Source organism: Schistocerca americana, chromosome 1 (assembly GCF_021461395.2).
Source record: "Schistocerca americana isolate TAMUIC-IGC-003095 chromosome 1, iqSchAmer2.1, whole genome shotgun sequence".
In the NCBI taxonomy this organism is placed as follows: domain Eukaryota; kingdom Metazoa; phylum Arthropoda; class Insecta; order Orthoptera; family Acrididae; genus Schistocerca; species Schistocerca americana.
This window is the reverse complement of record NC_060119.1, coordinates 765,793,650-765,815,673: the sequence shown is the minus strand read 5'-3', so window position 1 is coordinate 765,815,673 and position 22,024 is coordinate 765,793,650. Positions and strand designations below refer to the sequence as shown.

At 38.6% G+C, this 22,024-nt stretch overlaps 1 protein-coding gene across 15 annotated transcripts in view; it reads right to left on the bottom strand.

Moving 5' to 3' along the window:
- The window catches only part of LOC124611912 (longitudinals lacking protein, isoforms H/M/V-like), a 453,788-nt gene that overhangs the window by 408,860 nt on the left and 22,904 nt on the right, over window positions 1–22,024 (bottom strand). For all 15 annotated transcript variants that reach the window (XR_006979507.1, XM_047140288.1, XM_047140290.1 and 12 more), the window contains 2 exons: window positions 11,289–11,505; window positions 4,820–4,993 (listed from right to left, as the gene is read on the bottom strand). Coding sequence is in view for 14 of the 15 variants with exons in the window: in XM_047140288.1 (XP_046996244.1) it covers window positions 4,820–4,993; window positions 11,289–11,480 (366 nt within the window). In the remaining variant the exon portion in view is untranslated. The remainder of the gene's footprint in view (window positions 1–4,819; window positions 4,994–11,288; window positions 11,506–22,024) is intronic.

The following is a 22,024-nucleotide window of genomic DNA, read 5'->3' as shown; positions in this document are numbered from 1 at the left end:
AAGTTATGCTCTGTGCAAAATTCTACCAGGCGGCTTCCCCTTTCATTCCTTACGCCCATTCCATATTCACCTACTACGTTTCATTCTCTTCCTTTTCCTACTATCGATTTCCAGTCACCCATGACTATTAAATTTTCATCTCCCTTCACTATCTGAATAATTTCTTTCATCTCATCATACATTTCATCAATCTCTTCGTCATCTGCGGAGCTAGTTGGCATATAAACTTGTGCTACTGTGGTAGGTGTGGGCTTCATACCTATCTTGGCCACAATAATGCATTCACTGTGCTGTTTGTAGTAGCTTACCTGCATTCCCATGTTTTTATTCCTTATTAAACCTACTCCTGCATTACCCCTATTTGATTTTGTATTTATAATCCTGTATTCACATGACCAGAAGTCTTGTTCCTACAGCCATCGAACTCTGCATCAAAAACTACAAATTATCTAGAAATCAAAGGGGTACAGATTTTTGAATTTGAGTGGTAGCTTACTGAAAATGGATGCAGCAGTATGCTGCACACCGTTTTGCACAAGAGTTAAGGAAGTCCGATCCAAATGCAGGTTTGTTTTCTGCCGAGTATTAACCTAGTGAAAGCTGCTTATTCTTGGGAATAAGCTAATATTGTTAACAAGAAATGACAGTAAGGAATATATATGAGAGGTCAATGTCAAAACACCGAGACTCGTGAACAGGGGTCGACAAGAGGTTCGTGAACTTACACCAATTATTGCCCGAACCGCCCATTTCTGTGCCAAAAATATCCTTTTAGAATGGGAAGAGTTACTCCAAAATATAATACAATGCAACAAAAGCAAATGAAATTAAGCAAAGTAGACTAATTTACCGTTTGAGCAGTAAAAATGGCAGTATTAAGTCTTTGAAAAAGATCCTGAACGTGGGATTTCCATGATAGCTTACTATCTATCTGAACACCTAGAAATTTGAACTGCTCAGTTTCACTAATCATATGCACATTTTGTGAAATTAGAATGTCACATTTTGTTGAATTGTGTGTTAGAAACTGTAAAAACTGAGTCTTACTGTGATTTAGCGTTAGTTTACTTTCTACAAGCCATGAACTTAGGTCATGTACTGCACTATCTGAAACCGAGCACACAACATCCTTTACTACCAAGCTAGTGTCATCAGCAAACAGAAATATTTTATTAGAGTTACCCGTAATATTAGAGGGCATATCATTTATATAAATAAGGAACAGGAGTGGCCCCAACACTGATCCCTGGGGCACCCCCCCCCCCCCCCCCCCACACACACTTGAGAGTACCCCACTCAGACCCAACATCACAGCCGTTATCAACATTGTGAATAATGACCTTTTGGTGTCTGTCGCTGAAGTAAGAGGTGAACCAAATGTGAGCTACTCCCCATATTCCGTAGGCTAATGGTCCAACTTCTGGAGCAATATTTTGTGGTCAACACAATCAAATGCCTTAGTTAAATAAAAAAAAATATGCCAAAAGTGTTTGAAACCTTTTGTTTAGCCCATCCAGTACCTCACAGAGAAAAGAGAATATAGCATTTTCAGTTGTTAAACGACTTCTAAAGTCGAACTGTACATTTGATAGCAAATCATATGAGATAAAATGATCAATCATCCTTACGTACACAGCCTTTTCAATAACTTTTGCAAACACTAATAGCATAGAAATAGGTCCAAAATTATCTATTTATCCCCTTCTCCCTTTTTATAAAGCGGCTTTACTACTAAGTACTTTAATCGTTCAGGATACTGACCACTCCTAAAGGAAAAATTACAAATATGGCTAAATACAGGGCTAACATGTGCAGCACAGTACTTTAACATTCTGCTAGACACGCCATCATAACAATGAGAGTCCTTAGTCTTCAGTGATTTCATTATTGACTCAATCTCCCTCTTGTCTGTATCACAGAGGAGTATTTCAGACATCAATCTCGGAAAGTCATTTGCCAAGAAAGTTATACAATTTCCTGTAGAAACTAAATTTTTATTTAATTCACCAGCAATGCTCAGAAAAGGATTGTTAAATACTGTATATATCTGATTTATCAGTAAGGAAATATTTTTGCTGTGAACTGACTTTATATCGTCGACCTCGTGCTGCTGGCCAGACACTTCCTCCACAACTGACCATTTGGTTTTAATTTTATCCTGTGAATTAGCTATTCTATTTGCATACCACATATTCTTTGCATTCCTAATAAAATTTTTAAGCACCTTACAATGCTGTTTGTAATGGGCTACTGTAGCTTGATTGTGACTACTATCATTTTGATATAATTCCCACTTTGTTCTAAAGATATCTTTATCCTACTAGTCAGCCACCCCACCCGGGCTGCCTATTACTGCTAGTACCCTGTTTAGAACATTCTAACGAAAAGCAACTCTCAAAGAGCATGAGAAAGCTTTGTATTTATCATCTATGTTATCGGCACTATAAACATCCTGCCACTCTTGTTCCTTGACAATGTTTTAAAAAACTCTCTATTGCTGTTGGATTAACTTTCCTACATAGTTTGTAATTAAATATGACATTGGTTAGAGTACAAAAGCCTTTTAGTGTTAAAATTTGTGCGTCATGGTCTGAAAGGCCATTCACGCTTTTCGTAACAGAATGCCTATCTAGTAATGAAGAATGAATAAAAATATTGTCTATGACTGTGCTACTGTTCCCCTGCACCTCTAGTTGGAAAAAAAAACAACCCACAATCTACATTAGATCATATGAATTTCGGTGATCTACCAACATCTTTTTCTTGCATTATCACATACAAAATTAATATTAAATTCACCACATATAACTAATTTCTGGCACTTCCTTCAAAGTGAATCAAGAACCCTCTCTAGCTTGAGCAGAAATGCTCTGAGTCGGAGTTGTGGACAGACATGGCACTGGGAAAATTTCAAAGCTAGCACACCTGGCAGGAGAGGCCCATGAAAGATAATGGCATTTACATGTTCACTCACCAAATTTTATAAGCATTAAGTAATAAAATAGTGCTGGTTGGTATTTTCTGTGACCTATCTCAGGCCTTTGACTATGTGAATCACAATATTCTCCTACATATACTGAATTTTTGTGGGATTGATGGTACTGTCATATCCAGCCAAAATAACACAGAAAGTTGTATTTAGTAATACAACCAATGTAGTCCACGGACATTATTATGACTGGGGAGAAATCACTTAAGGGGTTACTCAAGGCTCAATCTTAGGCCCACTACTGTTCCTCATATATGTAAACAATCTTCCATCTAACATATGACAAGCAGAATTGGATCTTTTTTGCAGATGACAGTAGTATTGTAATCAATCCAAGAATATATACAAAACCAGAAGAAATAGTAAACAATGTTCTTAGAAGTATAATTGACTGGTTTTCTGTGAATAGTCTCACCCTCCATTTAAAAAAAAGACACAACATATTCAGTTCTGCTCATCCCGGGGTACTACACCAATGAAAAGCTTAACACATTGTGCGGAAATAATAAATAAGGTAGAAACATCAAACTTCTTTGGTGTCCATATCGATGAGAATTTAAGCCAGAAAAAGCACATTCTGGAACTCCTAAAACAACTTAGTTCATCCACATTTGCACACAGAACCATTGCAAATCTTGGGAAGAGACAAATCAGTAATCTGATGTATTTTGTAGATTTTCGTTCAATAATGTCATATGGAATGACGTTCTTGGGTAACTAATCTTCAAGAAAAAAAGTCTTCACAGCTCAAAATTGTACTATAAGAGTAATATGTTGCACACATCCCTGATCCTCTTTTAGACATCTGTATCAGGTGTTGGGCATTCAGACTACTGCTAGTATATTTATTTTCTCATGAAGTTTGTTGTAAATAATCCAATCCAGTTCAAAAGGAAAAATAATGTACATAATTACAATACTAAAAGGAAAAATGGCATTCATTTCTCTGTATTCAGATTGTCTTCAGCATAAAAGGGGGTGCACAATACCGCAACTAAAATTTTTGATAACTTACCCATTGATATAAAATGTATGGCAGGTAGCAAAGTAATTTGAAAACAAACTGAAAAAGTTTCTCCTTGACAGCTAATTCTATTCCGTAGAATAATTTTTATTACTGTAATGTGTAATAGGTGATTGGTGGGAATTACTAACTCAGTTCCGCATATAATTAATACAAAAAAACTTTATAAATTTTCAGCATGTGGCCATATTTAAAAACTAATTTGCAATATGTAAGTAAAACGAATCATCCCACTTCATTACAAATTATCATGCAAATGATCCATGGAACATGACACTAACTAACTATACTTGTAAAAAATTTATAAGTCAACTTTAAATCCATGCATTAGGCTTCATCATTATCCTTCAGAATCCAGTACCTCATTTCATTTTTATTTATCAACATGATTTTAAATGTGTATGCTTAATCATATTAATATTTCACTAACTGTTTTGCTAAGCCACATTAATTATTACATTTTTGGGGTCCAAAGTAAGCAGTTCACAGCCAATCCTTTGCTAGTCGAACCAGAATTATTGCAGTTTGTATGCACAGCACTTCAGTGAACACAGAACTGATTTGCGAATACTTAATAGCTCAACAACCTGGATTTTCCATTGTTTAATAATAGCTCAGTGAGCTCTCACAAGCATATACAGAAAGAAAGCACTGCAGACAAACTTCATTACTGAACAACTGGAAATGGTCAAAAATAAGCCAAGACCTCTCGGTAAACCTGGTCTAATAGGAGCTCAAACATACTCCAATCAGAATTTTCATTATAAAGCATTTATGACCTTTAAATAATTAAAGGATATACTCACATTATCGTTTCCAGTTAAGCCTTTGATCTGCAGGAGTTCAGCAGTTTTTAAGAAATCGGCAAGTTCTTCCTGACGAACGTTAACTTCTCCCTGGTACATGAACTGCAGAATTGCAATCAGTTCTTTGTGACCCACATCCTTCAAGATAACAATTGGATGTTTGCATGGGTTTACCTGGAATAAACAACTTATAGTTTTTATTCAAGATGATGTAACCACACCATGTATTCAGTTCTAAATTGCCATTTCTGGTCCTCAACTTTTATCTTACCTGCTGTCATAAAAATTGGGTTATAAAAGGCTCACATTTAATTTCAACTACTATATATTTCTGATATGTGTGACACACACACACACACACACACACACACACACACACACACACACACTAAGACACACACACACTACTCTACTCTACTCTGATCAGTTTCAAAGCTCATTCATCCATGATGGTTTTTTGTGGGCAGCAGCTACCATGATGCGGAGCACATTAAACCAGAAACAGAAACAGCAGTAGCAGTACCACCACCACCACCACCACCACCACTACCTGCTCTCCAACCACCTTTCACATCAAATCCACACCCAAGTTCATTTCTGAAATATGGGTCATTAATGAAGTATGGCACTTAGAAATGAAAGCAAGTTCATTACGAACACTGGTGAACAGCCATAATAGAACCGACATCTTGGATGGACACTGTAGCTACTTACACAAACAGAATATTACACATACATTGAATATTCCAGAATGTACAAGCCTTACAAACATAAGATATTCTAAAAACCTACCCAACTGATAAATACTAAATAACAAATAATTGCTGGTGGTCAAGTTTGAACTGACGACCAGCAACATACCAGCTAGAGATGCTAATCACTAGAAAACATTGCACGCACCACATCTCATAGTATTGTTCCATCTCCTGAAGAAATGGCAACCTGCTGTTTCAAATGTTCTCACTGGAGCAGACTACAGTACCCTGGATCTAGGTCTTGTCAATGATGCACTGTATGGTAGCAGTGGCAGATCTTCCCATTCTGGTCATGTTTTTACAGTCTCTTCCCTATGACAAGCATCAAACGTAGCCACCTACCATCGATGCTTCGCAACTGTCAGGAGTGTCTTCAGTTTCCTTGAACCTTCTATTGTGGATGTGCAACCCTCGATTGTAGTATAGCTTCATGCAAAGGAAATGGACATCATCTCTGTACTTTTGTCTTCTTGATGGAAGGTCATAATCCTCGACTACATGTGTATGCTCCGACAACTGACAAAGGATACAATATGGCCTAAAGTATTGCTTTAATACTTATTCTGATAATTCCACTTTCTACACAGGCATAAAAATCCATAACAAGTCACCCAGGCTGTATGTCACTGGCCACTTTTTGGCATTATAGTGCTCTCAGTCTTTCTCTTAAGCATCCAGGATCCATATGTGAGCCAGCTGTCTTGCTTTTTCAGTCCTGGTGATGAGTTGTTTCACATAGTCATCCTGAGTATAATCTGATTGGAATAGGAATAATATATCCATTGCTGTTTCAACCTTGTGACTGTGGAGCAAAAAGAATAGTGTGAAGCCTGTGTTTCCTTGCTTCACTGTGTTGTATGAAAATGTCAGGAGAGGCAGTAATGTATCCCAATCTCTCCGTTTGAAAGCCCTGGCTATCATACACTGTTGTGCCATGTAGCCCCTCAGCTGCCATCACCAGTGTGGGCAAACACCTTGTTATCTGCCTCCACTTGGTTGGGTAGGCATTGTTGCTGACAGCTACCTCCTCAACAATGGGTCTATGTCTCAATACCTGTGCACCTCAATGTGCCCAGCCCAGACTCATGTAGCTGTCTCTAGCCCATGCAGCTACCGTGGCAGGCTGCCACCTGCTGCCAGAATCAGCGTCCTTCCTGAGTTGCTGCTATCATCATTTCACCGGCCAAGTAAAGCCGTGTGTGGCCAGACACCAGCGCATCTCCCCAACTATATTTTAATAGGACTTAATTCCTCATCACTGGCTGCAAGGAGGGAAGAAACTTGGTAGCTCCTCTGCCTCGCCAGTTAGGTCACTCCATGGAGGAGGACTTTATACTGTGCCACAGTAACTACTGCTTGCAGTACCTTGGCTACCGCATCAGCCAGTTCATTGTCCCATAACTCATTTTCCCTGGATGCCCAAGAGAATATCACCTCCTTCCCTATATGATACGTGCATAGGAGGGCATCCTTCGAAGGTTTATAACACAGAACATGAATTGAATAGCTTGTAGTGCACTCCAGGGAGTCTCGAGTAGATGAGGAATTTTGTAGCTGTAACACATCTCATCTGCACTAAAGTCCCCTACAACAAGTGGATAAATTCACCTTGAAGTGAATGTTGACTCAGAGTGAATACCAGAGCAGTCAAGACCGTCCAACTATTTAAGACTCACCAGCGTAAACAGATGTTTTCAGAAAAAAATGTATTTGGGGGGGGGATTACAGAATATTGCTGATACACTTGTTGATTATTTTCCCAAATAATCACCGTCCCATTCAATGTATGTGATAATCTGTGGTACAATCTTCTTTCACCTTCCTTGGAGAACTCTTCCATCAGATCCTTCCACCAGCGCAGAATCTCTTTTTGCATCTGCTCATTAGTTGAAAATTTAATTCCACTCATTTATACCTTTAAGTAGGTGAAAATATGATAATCTGAAGGAGCCAAGTCAGGGGAATATATCCCAACCAAAAGAGTCCAAGAACAGCTTGGTACAAAGGCTGTGTGAGGACACGTGCAACAAGCACCCTTGTCTCGTCAGCATTCCCCTCCTTTTATTTTGAATGCTCTTTCTGAGTTTTTTCTTTTTGTTTCACAATACCATTGTGCATTGATGGTCTCCCCCAAAGGCACAAATTTGACCAAAATCGAGCCTTTTCAGTCCCAAAACACTGAGGCCATGATTTTTTGCCTATAATTATGGTTTTGAACATTTTGGCATATGAGGAATTGATGTGACATCACTGTGACAAGTGTACTTTAGTCTCAGATGTGTAATGAGCCACCCATATCTCACTGTAGTCACAACAAAGCCCAGACAATCCTCGCCTCCTAATTCACATCATCAAGAATCTCATGGACGTTACTGACCCGATTTTTCTTCTGTTGCTCTGTCACCTGTTTTGGAACCCATCTTACACACAGTTCCCAGTATCCCAGTGTCTCTGAGAGTGTATCGAATAAGTGAGTTCTGGAGAGTTGGCAAAATATCGCAGACATATCATCCACTGTCAATCACCGGTTTTCATGAACAGTTTCTTTGATTTTTTGCACAAACTCATTAGTCAATAAGGAAGGGTTCCCATTCCTACATTCGTTATGAACGGTTGTTCTTCCTCCACTAAACTCTGCATTTGGGAAGTAGATCAAAGCACACGACTTGCACTTTGCGAGATTTCTTGCTGACACCATTGATGAAACTGGACACTATGTGAGTTTACATACTACTGCGTTCCCACAAGGCTCACTCTGGTGAAGGGATCCCCCCTTAGATGCTTCACAGTAGCAGTGCCAGTTTAAAAAGTTATAAAATAATATTCTAATAATTAAATTTATATTATAATTCCTCCTGTACTTCACTAAATTTAAACCATGGATACTAGAATACACGGTAGGGGTCACACACAGGCAAGCTGTGAGCTATGACATCAACAAGAACCCTCTCACCTTGCTGCACTGCATTGAAGCTTATCAGCACATGGCACACATGTTTAAATCATATGCAGGTATGAATGGAACTGAGATTTTCCATGTTTTAATGTATTATTGTTATTATTATTAAGCTTTATATCAGACTACTATTTTCTATGGTCAGTGAGATCCTAATGTGAAGCATGCAAAGGATATCAACTATCTCAGAGAAGAGGCTCACACAGGCTTAGACTACATAGACCTGTAGTACGAAGAAACCCCCTATAATGTCATTTTAAACTCTTTACCTGTATTAACGTGTTTTCTTTTCTATTCTGGAAAGTTATTTTAATTTTTTTTTTCATTTTTCCATTTTTGTATTCTCTCAGTTCACTTTCTAACTTTGATTTTTTTTTCCTTTTTGATGATTTTCATTCTGAAGAAGTGCATGTCCTCACGAAACATACTACAGCAAAGTCCAGAGGAAAGATAATGCTTTATAAGATAGGCAACATAAATTCGCAGCCTTTGCAATATCTTCAGACGACCAGTTATCTACACCATCCTTTCATAACCACTTGTTGTGACTGTCAGAAAAAGAACACTGAATCACTTTCTGAACATGTTTTAATTTTTGTAAATCAGCATTACATCATGAGACACAGCTCTCTAAATCTGCATTCTTTTGACAAAGGTCTTTTATTTCTCTTTCCATAATTTCTAATCATTGGGGTAAGTACGCACTGTTGCATTGACAGCAGTTTTTCAGTGTTTGTTTTCATGGTCAACATATAGTCTAGCCTTAATTTGCTCATTAGCTGGTAATACACTTACATGTACAATATCTTCTACTTATTTATTGTAGCTTCATTTTTGTGCCACTATATTTATCTCATTATTAGGCTCATTACTATGCCCTAAATCGGCACTATAGAATGATAGATTTAGAATTGGAGCACCATCAATCTTCAGCTTGAGTTTTGCAGGAGTATTCAACAGTTCTTTTCAAATCCCTTTCATAAGCTGAAGCAGACACGAGCTATCCTATTGAAAACAAATCTGCAAGTTGATAAACATTTATCCATTTTCTTTTCATCTCACAGTTTTTAGGATGTGCAGTGAATCATTAATTTTCACTTAGAAATTGATTCTAAAAATCTCTCATTACACTGATAATTATGGCATAACACTGTACTCAATTACCAGTCACTAATAAAATTTCAAACTGCTGTAGGTAACCTAGCTTTCACTTGTAAATGCAATTACAACACAATACATTGGGGCAGTTCTGGGCTAGTGAGCACTGGCTCGGTTCACTCTGATGTCAGCTGTGTGGCTCCTTGCTGCGCATGCTCCTCATGATCCTTACTGTGTATTCTAGTATCCATGATTTAAATTATGCAAGAATCTCATTAGCAATTATGACACCATCTGTTTCCAGCCCTGGTTTAAGAACTGTAATTTGGCCCAAACTAAGCATCACCAACCCTGATTTTACGTGTATCCTAAATGGATTTGCGAAGTCCATTTCCATGCCTTATCTATTAGCTACATCGAATATGGGTGACTGTTGATCAGACAAGAATCTGTATCATTGGCTTAGGATGAAAACCTCTGTTCTCAAAAATAAAACAACAATATTTTTATTGAATTTTTACACAGAAAAGCATGTATCTCAACCATCCATAAGCCAATGAGAGGTAATGACCTACACAAATTGTAATCACGGCTCTTCAGGATTTAAATCTTTTGTGTGTGGTAAACATGTCACATTTTCATCAAACATGAGACCTGGGAACTTCAGCAGCTCTTTCATGCCAGGATGTGTGTATATACAGTGGAATTGCTACAGTTGCAGGGTTGAAGAAAATGCGCAAGATATAGTGAAATTGTCAGCAAGTACAGACTGTACTGGCTTCCTTATCAAGGATGTTATGTTATTAAAGACTACACAAAGATGGTAACACTTTGGATGCTTCATTGGATACACCATACTGGTCAAACTGGTCTTATACATAATCATACCTGGAAGCGCCATTGATGGTGTTGTCTGAGGATGTAGTTCCACTAACTGTTACCGTAGACCACCTTAACATTGAAAAAGATTCCTACGAGATTTTGCCTACTTAGGTATGCTTGATATATAGTCACTTCCAGCAGGGTAGCTTCTCAATGGTGAAATGATATTCCTAAAACCCCATCAGAAGCAACTAAGGAGCCATTAGGGCTCAAGACCCTGACCAAATATTAGTTCTACTACATGCTCCATGGTCTTTCGCACATAGTTTGTGAGACTACACAAGATCGAATACACAACAAGTGGAGTACCTCCCTTGATTCACAAGGGGAATTAAGATTTTATTCCACCAAGAGCCATGGAATTCTCCTGGTTCTGTAAGTAGTTGAATTCCACTGCACTCAATAAGAGACACCACAATATGGTGCAATGCACCTTATTGATACCAAGTGATATGTTATGAGCCATAAACAGTGTAACAGTGTAACCCACAACAAATGTGGTCGGAGATGCATACCCCGAGCATACAGTTACAGAGGACTTCTGATACTGGCCAGCCCTCAATTTAGAAAGTCAAGGTTTGTCAAACTCAAATTCATCCTACACTAACCTAGTTCACTGTGGTGCTCACCACTTGGCATGAGCCAAGAGATATTTGCAACTTATTGAACACCATGGATGTAGTGTGCACTGTCGCTCAAGTACGAAAAGGACCACAGGACAGAAGGGAATAGACAAAGAGCAATAAAAGCAACATGTGCTAAGAGCTCATTTACTTACCTGAAATAGTTGCTTGAAATATGGACTGCAAACTGAAAGCACAATTTTATGTGCTTGAATGAACTGTCCCTCAGCTGCAAGGGTAACATCCACCAGTTCTACTTCTTGCAGGAGAGCATGGAAGCCTGATACAAGATTGCTGTGAAAGTTGTTCCATCTCAGAGAGAACTGCTCAGCATCAGAACCTGCCATTTTCTAACTTATGATGCAGGAGGAGCTGAAACAACATTTTGTATAACGGGAGTTGACACAAAGTTACTGAGTGCAGGAGATTCAATATAACATATAATTAAAAAAAAAATTCTTAAAATAACAACACAAACCAAAAGGCATGTTTTGACATGTCAAATTCTCAGTATCTAACATGCCTCTTTGTATTGTAATTAACCTATTACCTAGCAATACAATGAAATGGAAAACTTTAAATTTTTCCATAACTCGCATTTGTGTGCAAGGTGGTAGTGAACAAACAGGAAGTACAATAACAACACATTTAGTCACAAACCAAGAGGAGGATTCTTTGAAGTTATTTTACATAATATGAAGTTATATTAGCTAATATGAAATTATTTTACCCAAATTCTCTGGAACTCACTTTTCTATGATTTCATTTAACTCAAGAGCACGAGAAATAATGAAAGAAACAAATCACACCTGAAAATGAACCCACAGAGACCAAAATGCATCATAAAACACAATAAAGCAAGAATATTTGTGACTGCAGGTGTATGCTATCATACTTCATCTTCTATCCTTTTCTTCTTTCCTTCTTCTTCTATAATATATAATCTGAAGTTCATCTTTATACTAGTCATAGTAATGATAAGAGATATCAGTGAGTAATTGTCACCGTATATCTGACATTCCACAGTAATCTGCATCCCATTCACCTATGTGTGCAGGTATCTCTAAGGAGGCCAGGTGCACTGCCCCCCTCCCCTCTCCCTCTCTTGGAATTTGGAATACTGAGTTTCTATTCACAATATTGAGTGGATATCCATCAATTTTTTGGGCTGCAATAAGTCTTTAGTGTCACATACAAAATTTAGTTCTTATTGTATGACTTGCCTCGAAACTGATCAACTCATTTATATCAAAAATGGTAATTTTAGAGAGCTGCTCCCACACCCCCTCCCCCCCCCCCCCCCTGCCCCCTCCCCCTCCTCCTCCAAAAGATTTCTGTGGACCCCTGTGCACATATGGCCACCAACAATGACTAAAATTGAATGGGGCAATGGGCAACAGCAAATTATAACTGATTATGAATCCCATCAACTAAAGCTTCCCACAATTTTCCCCATACGAACTCTATCACTTCTACAGTTGTTAAAATTGTGACATGATAACTCATTACTGGGCCATCGCAATACAATATACCAGTTTTTTTTATTAGTGGACCCAGAAGAAGGCCACTGCAGTAAGTGAGGAAATACTCCTCCCTGTCTGCACTTTGAACTAGACAGTCATGCCTAGCAACATGTCTAGTTAGGTTCAGCCATATTTGTATGCACACAAGAAACCAAAGTTACAGTAGCAGTGTTGAAGTTGGCCATTAAATGCATTCTGTAGACTTACTTAATCAGCATGGAATAAGAGACTCAAATGTACACTCCCTGTTCCTTTAATGTTTCATTTTATACTGTTCAAGTAGAACAGTTCTGCAAAGAATGGAAAAACAAAGACAGTACGCATTTTACACTTCACATTAAAGTATGTATTATATTCTTGACTTGAAATCAGTACATTTATAAAGACTATCCACAGAATATATGTATTCTTAAAAGATATGTGAGAGTTCTCACTTGGCTTTAGTGCAAAGTTAAAACAGAAAGAACATGTGAATGTTGTGTTAAAATGTGGATGTGTCAACTTCATAAATAAAACAAAAAAAAAATATGCCCAATGAACCCATGAGATATGAAAGAAAAGAAATCTAATATGATATTTTACAATGAAGTTCAATGTCCAAAATTTTAACACATGCAGAGTAATGCCGTCATACTTGAAAACCTACTGAATGGACAAGAAGTGTTCATAGTGGAAAGAAGAGAAGTAAATGTCAGAAGAAAGAAGTTACATTTAAATGGTCGCCAAACCAAGAATGTGCACAAGATATTGCTTCACACGCAATATTGTTATTGTTATTATTATTATTATTATCATCATGATCATCATCATCTCTGCAAAAAGCAGAAATTAAAGATGAAGAGAGCAAAAAACTCATTTCTACAACTTTTTTTTCTCTTGTATGTTTTTGGCACATAACAGTTTTAGTGAACTACATCATGTCTGATTAGTCCATGGAAATTCTAAAGAGAAGTAACTGGTCTTGAAAGAAAGAAAAAAGACAGTGGGGACACAAGGGTGAACCAAACCACATTGAATTATTCAATGAAAGTTTATTTAATGTGAAAAACAAGCAAAAAAGTGAAGTTTTCACAGCATCAGTGAGGCAGTAGCAGGAGAACAGGCTGTCAACTGTGCTGCTGCCTAAGTCTACTCTTACTGTTTCAATGTTGCTTACAGCTGTGTGTAAACAAGTCTGTATCAACTAATAAATGTAAATGGTGACTGCATTAGTGAAGATACATCATTCATTCCCACTGGAAACCTATTAAAAATGGAATCTAAAGACTAGTGCACATCTTTCTATACAGCTTATATTTAAGGATGTGAAGTTACTTTTACTGTCAAATATTAACTGACTGTTACTAACAAGGGAACCTCCCCATTGCACCCCCCTCAGATTTAGTTATAAGTTGGCACAGCGGATAGGCCTTGAAAAGCTCAACACAGATCAATCGAGAAAACAGGAAGAAGTTGTGTGGAACTATGAAAAAAATAAGCAAAATATACGAACTGAGTAGTTCATGTGCAAGATAGGCAACATCAAGGATAGTGCAAGCTCAGTAGCGCTGTGGTCCCGTGGTTAGCATAAGCAGCTGCAGAATGAGAGGACCTTGGTTCAAGTCTTCCCTCAAGTGAAAAGTTTACTTTCTTTATTTTCGCAAAGTTATGATCTGTCCATTCGTTCATTGACATCTCTGTTCACTGTAATAAGTTTAGTGTCTGTGTTTTGCGACCGCACCGCAAAACCGTGCAATTAGTAGACGAAAGGACGTGCCTCTCCAATGGGAACCGAAAACATTTGATCGCAAGGTCATAGGTCAACCGATTTCTCCATAGGAAAACACGTCTGATATATTCTATACGACACTGGTGATTGCATGTGTGTCACACGACAGGAATATGTTGTCGACCCACCTAACTTGTACACTTGGCGAATGGGTAAAAAGATTCTTCTACCTTGCCCAATTTAGGTTTTCTTGTGGACGTGATAATCATAAATAAAATAAAATAAATTAAACTTTTCACTCAAGGGAAGACCTAACCAAGGACCTCTCGTTCCGCATCTGCTCATGCTAACCACGGGACCACGGCGCTCCTAAGCTCACACACTCCTTGATGTTGCTTATATTGCGCATGGACTACTGAGTTTGTATATTTTGCCTATTTTTTTTTCATAGTTCCACAGAACTTCTTCCTGTTTTCTCGATTGATCTGAGTTCAGTTTTTCAAGGCCTATCCACTGTGCCAACTTATAACTAAATCTGAGGGTGGTGCGATGGGGAGGTTCCCCTGTAAGCTCCAGAGTTCCTTCTGAATCAATATGTTTAACAAACATAAATCCCATGAAGAAGAACAGGAACAGGAATGGCACAGTGAGAATTCTGGGATTCTTGAACAACAGCTAACATAGTTCATGAACTGGCTTCACATGATGGTTCAACTGTTCTTTGCTAGGTGAAGGATATCATTTCTGCAGTCCTGAACTGACACAAAATAAAATGGGTGCCTTTGATAACAGCATGACATTGCCTGCAGTGCCTCTCTTGGGCTCGTGACCGTATCAGTTGGATCCTAGATGACAGGAAAATCATGGCCTAGTCAGATAAGTTCTGATTTCAGTTGGTAAGAGCTGATGGTAGGGTTTGAGTGTGGCTCATATCGCACAAAGCCATGATCCCAAGTTGTCAACAAAGCACTGAGCAAGCTGATGGTGGCTTCATAATGGTGTGGTCTGCGTTTACTTGGAATGGACTAGGTCCTCTGGTCCAACTGAACCGATCATTGACTAGAAATGATTATGTTCAACTACTTGGAGATCGTTTGCAGCCACTCATGGACTTCATGTTCCCAAATAACAATGGAATTTTTATGGATGACAATGCGCCATATCACTGGGCCACAATTATTCATGATTGGTTTGAAGAACATTCCACACAATTTGAGTGAATGATTTGGCCACTCAGATCACCTCACACAACGCAGCTACCCGGATTGTAGCACTAGAAGATTTTATTAGCATTATGCACCATGAAAATCTGCATTCACATATAAACTTAATATAACTTAACACAGCTCAGCTGATAGCTGAACAGCCTGCAACCTTAATCTTACAAAGACTCTATTACACAACTTCAAACAAGCAAGTATGAGCTGATAACACCAGGAATAGACATTAATGATCATATGCACTAATTAAAACACACTGTTTATACTTTCATGAGGTCCAACAAGATAATAAATTCAAATGGACTCAACACATCAATAAACTAATGAAGAATCTCAGATCAGCATGTTTTACCATTAAAAGTATCTGTTTGTCTTGCCCTTACGGCAAGTTTTCGCTCCCTGATGTATTATACAGTGATAGTATGAGTTAGGGTACCTAAAGGAAATAAAGTATCTATTCAACAGAAGTGAGCTTCACACTTAGCCAGATCACGAAAACTATCAGCCTGAAGACACAAATCAGTGTGAGATGGTTTCCTATAAATGGCATGTCCTGACATACCACCATGACCCTTCCTTGTGCCCAACACATCAAGTAAGGAAAGGCAACCATACTTTTCCACCTCTGATTGTGAAGCGAGTATTCTGGTGAATTGAGTTCAGATAGTCTAAAAAGTTGTTTTAATTCTCATATTCATAAGGCCAGACAACAAAAGTGTCATCCACATATCTGAAAAATGCACAAGTTTCAATACTGCTGATTCTGGGGCACAATCCTTTAAATCTATACTAATAAAAAATCCATAAAACTGTCATGGTTGTCTGTTTGCCTCTTTGAACGCTCTCCTCCAAAATTACTAGAAACATTTTCATGTGGATTTCACAGGTAACTTGAGCATAGCATCTACATATACTAAATGTACATGATTACTCTGCCATTCACAATTAAGTACCTGGCAGACAGTTTATCGAGCTACCTTCAAGCTGCTTCTCTGTTGTTCCACTCTCAAATAGTGCATGGGAAAAACAAACGCTTAAATCTTTCCATGCGAACTCGTATTTCTTGTATTTTATTCTGTTGATTATTTCTCCATATGTAGGTGGACATGAACAAAATATTTTCACGCTCTGAGGAGAAAGCTGGCAAATGAAATTTCTTGAGAAGGGGCACCATACAGGGTTCATTTCATCAAAATCGGATCACAGAAAAAAATAGCTATTGTTATTGAAAGTTTTATAGAAACTAAAATTATAAATGTGAAAGTAATTCTGCCTGTTACATTTTCACAACTAAATTGTTGAACCAATTTTGACAAAAACTGTTACAGTTGTAGCTAAAACCCTGAGGGAGAACATGGGCTACTTTATTTATTTTTATTTTATTCATCTAGTTCTGTAGGGCTGAATTGAGACGCAAATCTCCAAGGTCATGGAACATGTCAGTACATGAAATTACAACTAAAAGTAGTAACAGATAAAATAAAACGCTTATGAACCCAAAAAAAAAAAAAAAGACAGGCCATTTTAAGTTTATGTAAATGCAGTCAGCAATATAACACAGGAATCAGCTCAATTTTTCAAGGAACTCCTTGAGAGAATAGAAGGAGTGACCCATGAGGAAACTCTTCAGTTTTGATTTGAAAGCACATGGATTACTGCAAAGATTTTTGAATTCTTGTGGTAGCTTATTGAAACGGATGCAGCAGTATACTGCACAAGAGCTAAGGAAGTGCAGTCCAAATGCATATTGTATTTCTGTGTAGTATTATCTGAGTGAAAGCTTCTACTTCTTGGGAATAAGCTAATACTGTTAACAAGAAATGGCAGTAAAAAATATTTGTGTTGAGAAAGTGTGTAGCACAAGATACTTATTGATTTGAATAACATTACGAGAATAGGGGAAAAATATTTACTCTTTGATGTTTGATCAGTATTGTATTGTGAAAATGCTGTTATTAATTGATGTGTGCTATGCGATAAAGCTCAAAGTAATGATTACAATGCTTACAAGATCTTCAGTGTGTTTAATCTGTACTTCCACACTATTTGTTGCATAATGTACACATTGTGTAATTTATAGCTACTTCAGTAGCAAGGTGGACAGATGCGTGTTCCTGCCCATACCCTTTCGTACGCACTGCTTGGAAATGACAATGCACATGCCAATGCATTGTGCATTGGGACAGCTTGGGAGGGGGAAGGGTGGGGCACACATCACAAACTATGTCTACCCAAATAGGCAGCTGACGTTATTGCATGTACAGTAGCTTACTTACTGACATCATGCATCATAACATCATGATATGCGAGCACGGCCACAGGTAACTGCCGGTGTTTTAATAAGTTTTATGTTAAATTATTTATTAGAATCAGTGAGTGCATAAAATGACCTGTATGATGTAGACTGTAAAGTTTTACATACTACTTATAAAAGCAGAGAGATTTATCATTCTCATGTCAGGAGCATACAGATATCAACAAACATTACATTACATAAAATATTACTGAAACTTGGCTGCTTCTAGCGCATTCTCTGAGGTCTGATGCAAGTCATCTTCCATGCACAATTTTGGACTCTGTCGACACTGTCCCCAATATTTTTGGAAACAAGCTGGACAAATCACAAAATCTTAAAACTCTCATGACTTTCATCTGAATGTTACTTAAAATAGAGGGCAGAGCTGTCAGCAAATCTGTTCCTGCCCACAGGATGGAAAATGAAGCAGTCTTGCAAAATGTGGCCAAAGGCAAGTAAGGAGAACCTCATCCCATCTGCATGGCTGGATGGAGGTACACTGCGGCTGCACTGTGAGCTTAAATGGGTGGAGCTTGTCCGTTATTTCCCGCCACTCATCTTGCTATTGACACAGGACTGTGCACCTCAATTGCAAGATGATAGCATGTAGGGGGGTGGCACATTGAACTAACTGAGGAACACAACAAACACACCTTCTTGGCTGTTCCATCCACCCTTTCATTTCCTGCAATACCCATAAGCCCTGCCACCCATCAGAAGGACCCTCTTTGCTGAGGCTTTGTAGCTGGAGGAAAGTGTCCTGGATATCCCAGACTACTTTATCAGCTGGATACAAGCATTACAGAGCCTGAAGGGCACTCAAGGAGTTGGAACAATGAAGAATTTAGCAGGATGACACATCTCATCTGCTCCTGCACCCTCATGATCACGGATAGATCGGCTTTGAATACAGTGAACTCTGGAGGCAACATAATCTTGAGGACATGATCTGAGAAAACAAAAGAGCAATAAACAGAGCCCCTGTTTAGACCGGTCCATGAATAAAGCTACATATAGTGCATTTAAAATTATTTATGACTTTTGACGTTTAGCTTACCAGAGGGGACGTGATGCTGTTGCCCAGGTAACACCAATGACGAACCGTCTTTCCCTACCATGCCGCCAGCGGTACAGTTGGTAAAGAGTCACTGTTGCCACACCATAGATAAATAGTACCATGTGGTGTCACGCATTAGAGGCACCTATGTTCATTAGCTCTCGATGCAAAGTGATATTCTCTGGAGGTGAACTGTTCAACAGTCATCAAGTATTGTGCACGAGTGTTTCGTGTTGGCATTGCATTAATAACAGTGGAGCATGTCTGAACAAGAGGTTCCCAGTAAAAATGGTCATCCAAGAACAAGTTCACTGGGAATAAGGCTCCAAAAATGCAGCGAAGGAACACGACTATTTTTCTCTGGGTACAACATAATGTTCAATTGGATAAAGTTGTGTAAGGCAAAGTTAATGGAATTTGTAGTATTGCACAAACTAAAAGTCTACACTTAACAAGTCATCAAAATGGCTACAGTTTAATCAGTCCTCCTCCATATTACGCTCATTTAAATCCGACTGAGAATACATAGGCCTAGATCAGAAGTAATGTGGCAAAAAACAACATGAAATTTATGCTAAGGTGAAATGCTGACAAAAAAATGTCACTGCAAATGTTACATCAAAGGCGACATGGATTCATGAAGGACTTTGTTGAGTTTTGAGTAATATGTTACTTCTCTTGTTGCTGTGTTAGCATTTCTTCTTTTGCCTAAACACAGCAGACTTAACAGGTATACATCTCACTAATATTCTAATGCAATGGAAATTGTGGCAGAATCCTAAAACGGCGTATTATTAACCTAGCAACTGAGTCCGAGACATAATAGTTATGAGAAAACCCATTCCCAGTATACGAATAAATGTGCAGCATCTTCACTCCTATTGTTGCAAAAACCCATGGCAATTCTCGTTTCACAGACTACTGAAGGTCCTTAAAAATTACATTATTTCATGTAAAAAGATCTACAGTTGCATGAATATTGCGGTAGGTACGGAAATTTCGCATATTAATCATATGGCAAAATACTCTTCACTTTGTGTGCTACCATTTGCCAAAATTTTTTTTCGCTATCTCAGACCATTCATGAGACCTGTGGGATTGATGAATATTTCATTCTGGCTTTTTCACTGGTGAGTGCACTCATTATGGAGCCCTTTACATACATTCCATATTTTGGACACTGGAGACAGATAGTGATATCCTTCAAAGTTTAAAGAATAATTTAATATGTTAGCTAAATTTCATATGCAGTAACATATGACCTAACACACACCAAACGCAAATTCACAGTGACCCCCATTTTTCACTGCAAATTTTAAGAATTTTTTACAGTAGTTTAGCTAATACCGAAATATCACAATAACTATGACCATTAACAAAATGGTAGGTAATTCATCATGAAGCTGACCAATGAAGCCATAAGAGGTGTGAGCCTCAGAGTTTATTACCATACAATTTCTGTAAAATCGATTGAGAAAGACTGCAGATCAGCCAGCTTGCGCGACTGACAGGTTACACACTGGGCAGGCACAGAGCCTGAGTATGGGGTTGGTCCTGCAAGCACCCGTGGCCAACCTGGTACCCTCATGGTGTACAGTGGCAATGATCTTCATGTATGAAGGCCTCACTGACCCATACAGCATGCACCATGCACCCACAGTCCAACCGCGATCGCTTGAAAGTCCCGTGAAACTGGAGCAGACGCACCCTGTCCACTTCCCAAGACCTGTGGCTAAGATACTTCAAAATGTTCAGTGCCTTCTGGGATCTTGCCTTCAAGTCCCTCACATGTGGTAGCTAAAACAGTTTGGAGTCAAAACAGGGCCCAAAAACAGTGCAGAGTCTTTAAAAAGGAGGATGGTGGTCCATATATGCAATTCAGATACATTAAAAGTATGATGAGAATGATTAAAATGGATACACACACACACACACACACACACACACACACACACACACACACACACACACAACTTCTCTGCAGAAAATGTAAAACCAGTCTTTGCAGCCCACTCCTCCAGCCTCTTTACTATACATTGCAACTGATGAGCTGCTGTTGAAGTACTGGAGTACAAATTCATCCACAAATAAGAAGCATTTTACAGGACTCCTTACCACAAACATGATATTGTTTATATCTACAGCAAAGAGGGTAACACTTGGAACACTGCCCTGAGAAAGGCCATTCTCTTGCTTGAAACTATTGTACAGCACATCACCAACTCGGTACTGAAAAAAGCGCTTTGATATGTAGGGCTGAATAAAAATGGCCGTGGAAACCCCACTGGTGGAGCAGCCCTAGAATATTGTGTCACCAACCAGTATCATACACCTTCCTGATATTGTCGCAAAAGACACCGAGTAGCACAGTCACTGTAGTGTAGTGGTTACGATACTAGATTGTTGCATGGAGGGTCACCTGAACTGTAAAATTTTAATTTCTATATTCGGTTCAAGTACATTCTAGAAGTACCCACAAATGTCAAGACTCATTGTACTCGAATGTTATGTAACTGTATATATACCGTATGTGTTCTGGCTGAAGGAAGTTCACTTCACGCTCTTGTATGCGCAAGTGCTGAATAAACTTTCGTGAAGTGAAGTTAGTGTTCGTCATTCACCTACTTACATCTTCTTCTACATGACATTATTCTGATGGAGGCACCGGGTATTAGAATTTATGACAGTGCACATTATCAACGACACAGTGGCTCCCATCAGGCCATGACAGAGCCGCTGTTTACGTGGCGAGAAACCCGAGTTCGAGCCATATTCAACAGATCGCAATCTATTGGTGACAGAAGAAGAAGAAGAAGAGGACATTACAATGACAACAATTGTGTGCCACCACATGAGACATTCTTCCAGGTTCTCTGGTGACAATGGCCAAGATATAAACAAGTGGCTGAAGGCATATGAGCGTATAGACAAATTTAGCAAATGCAATGACACCGTGTGTTTGGCTGATGTATTTTTCTACCTGGAGGGCACTGCCAAGCAACGGTATGAGAACAATGAGAAGATCACAAGCTGGGAAGTATTCCACGTGGAAATGCACAAGTATTTTGGTGACACACAACAGCAGAA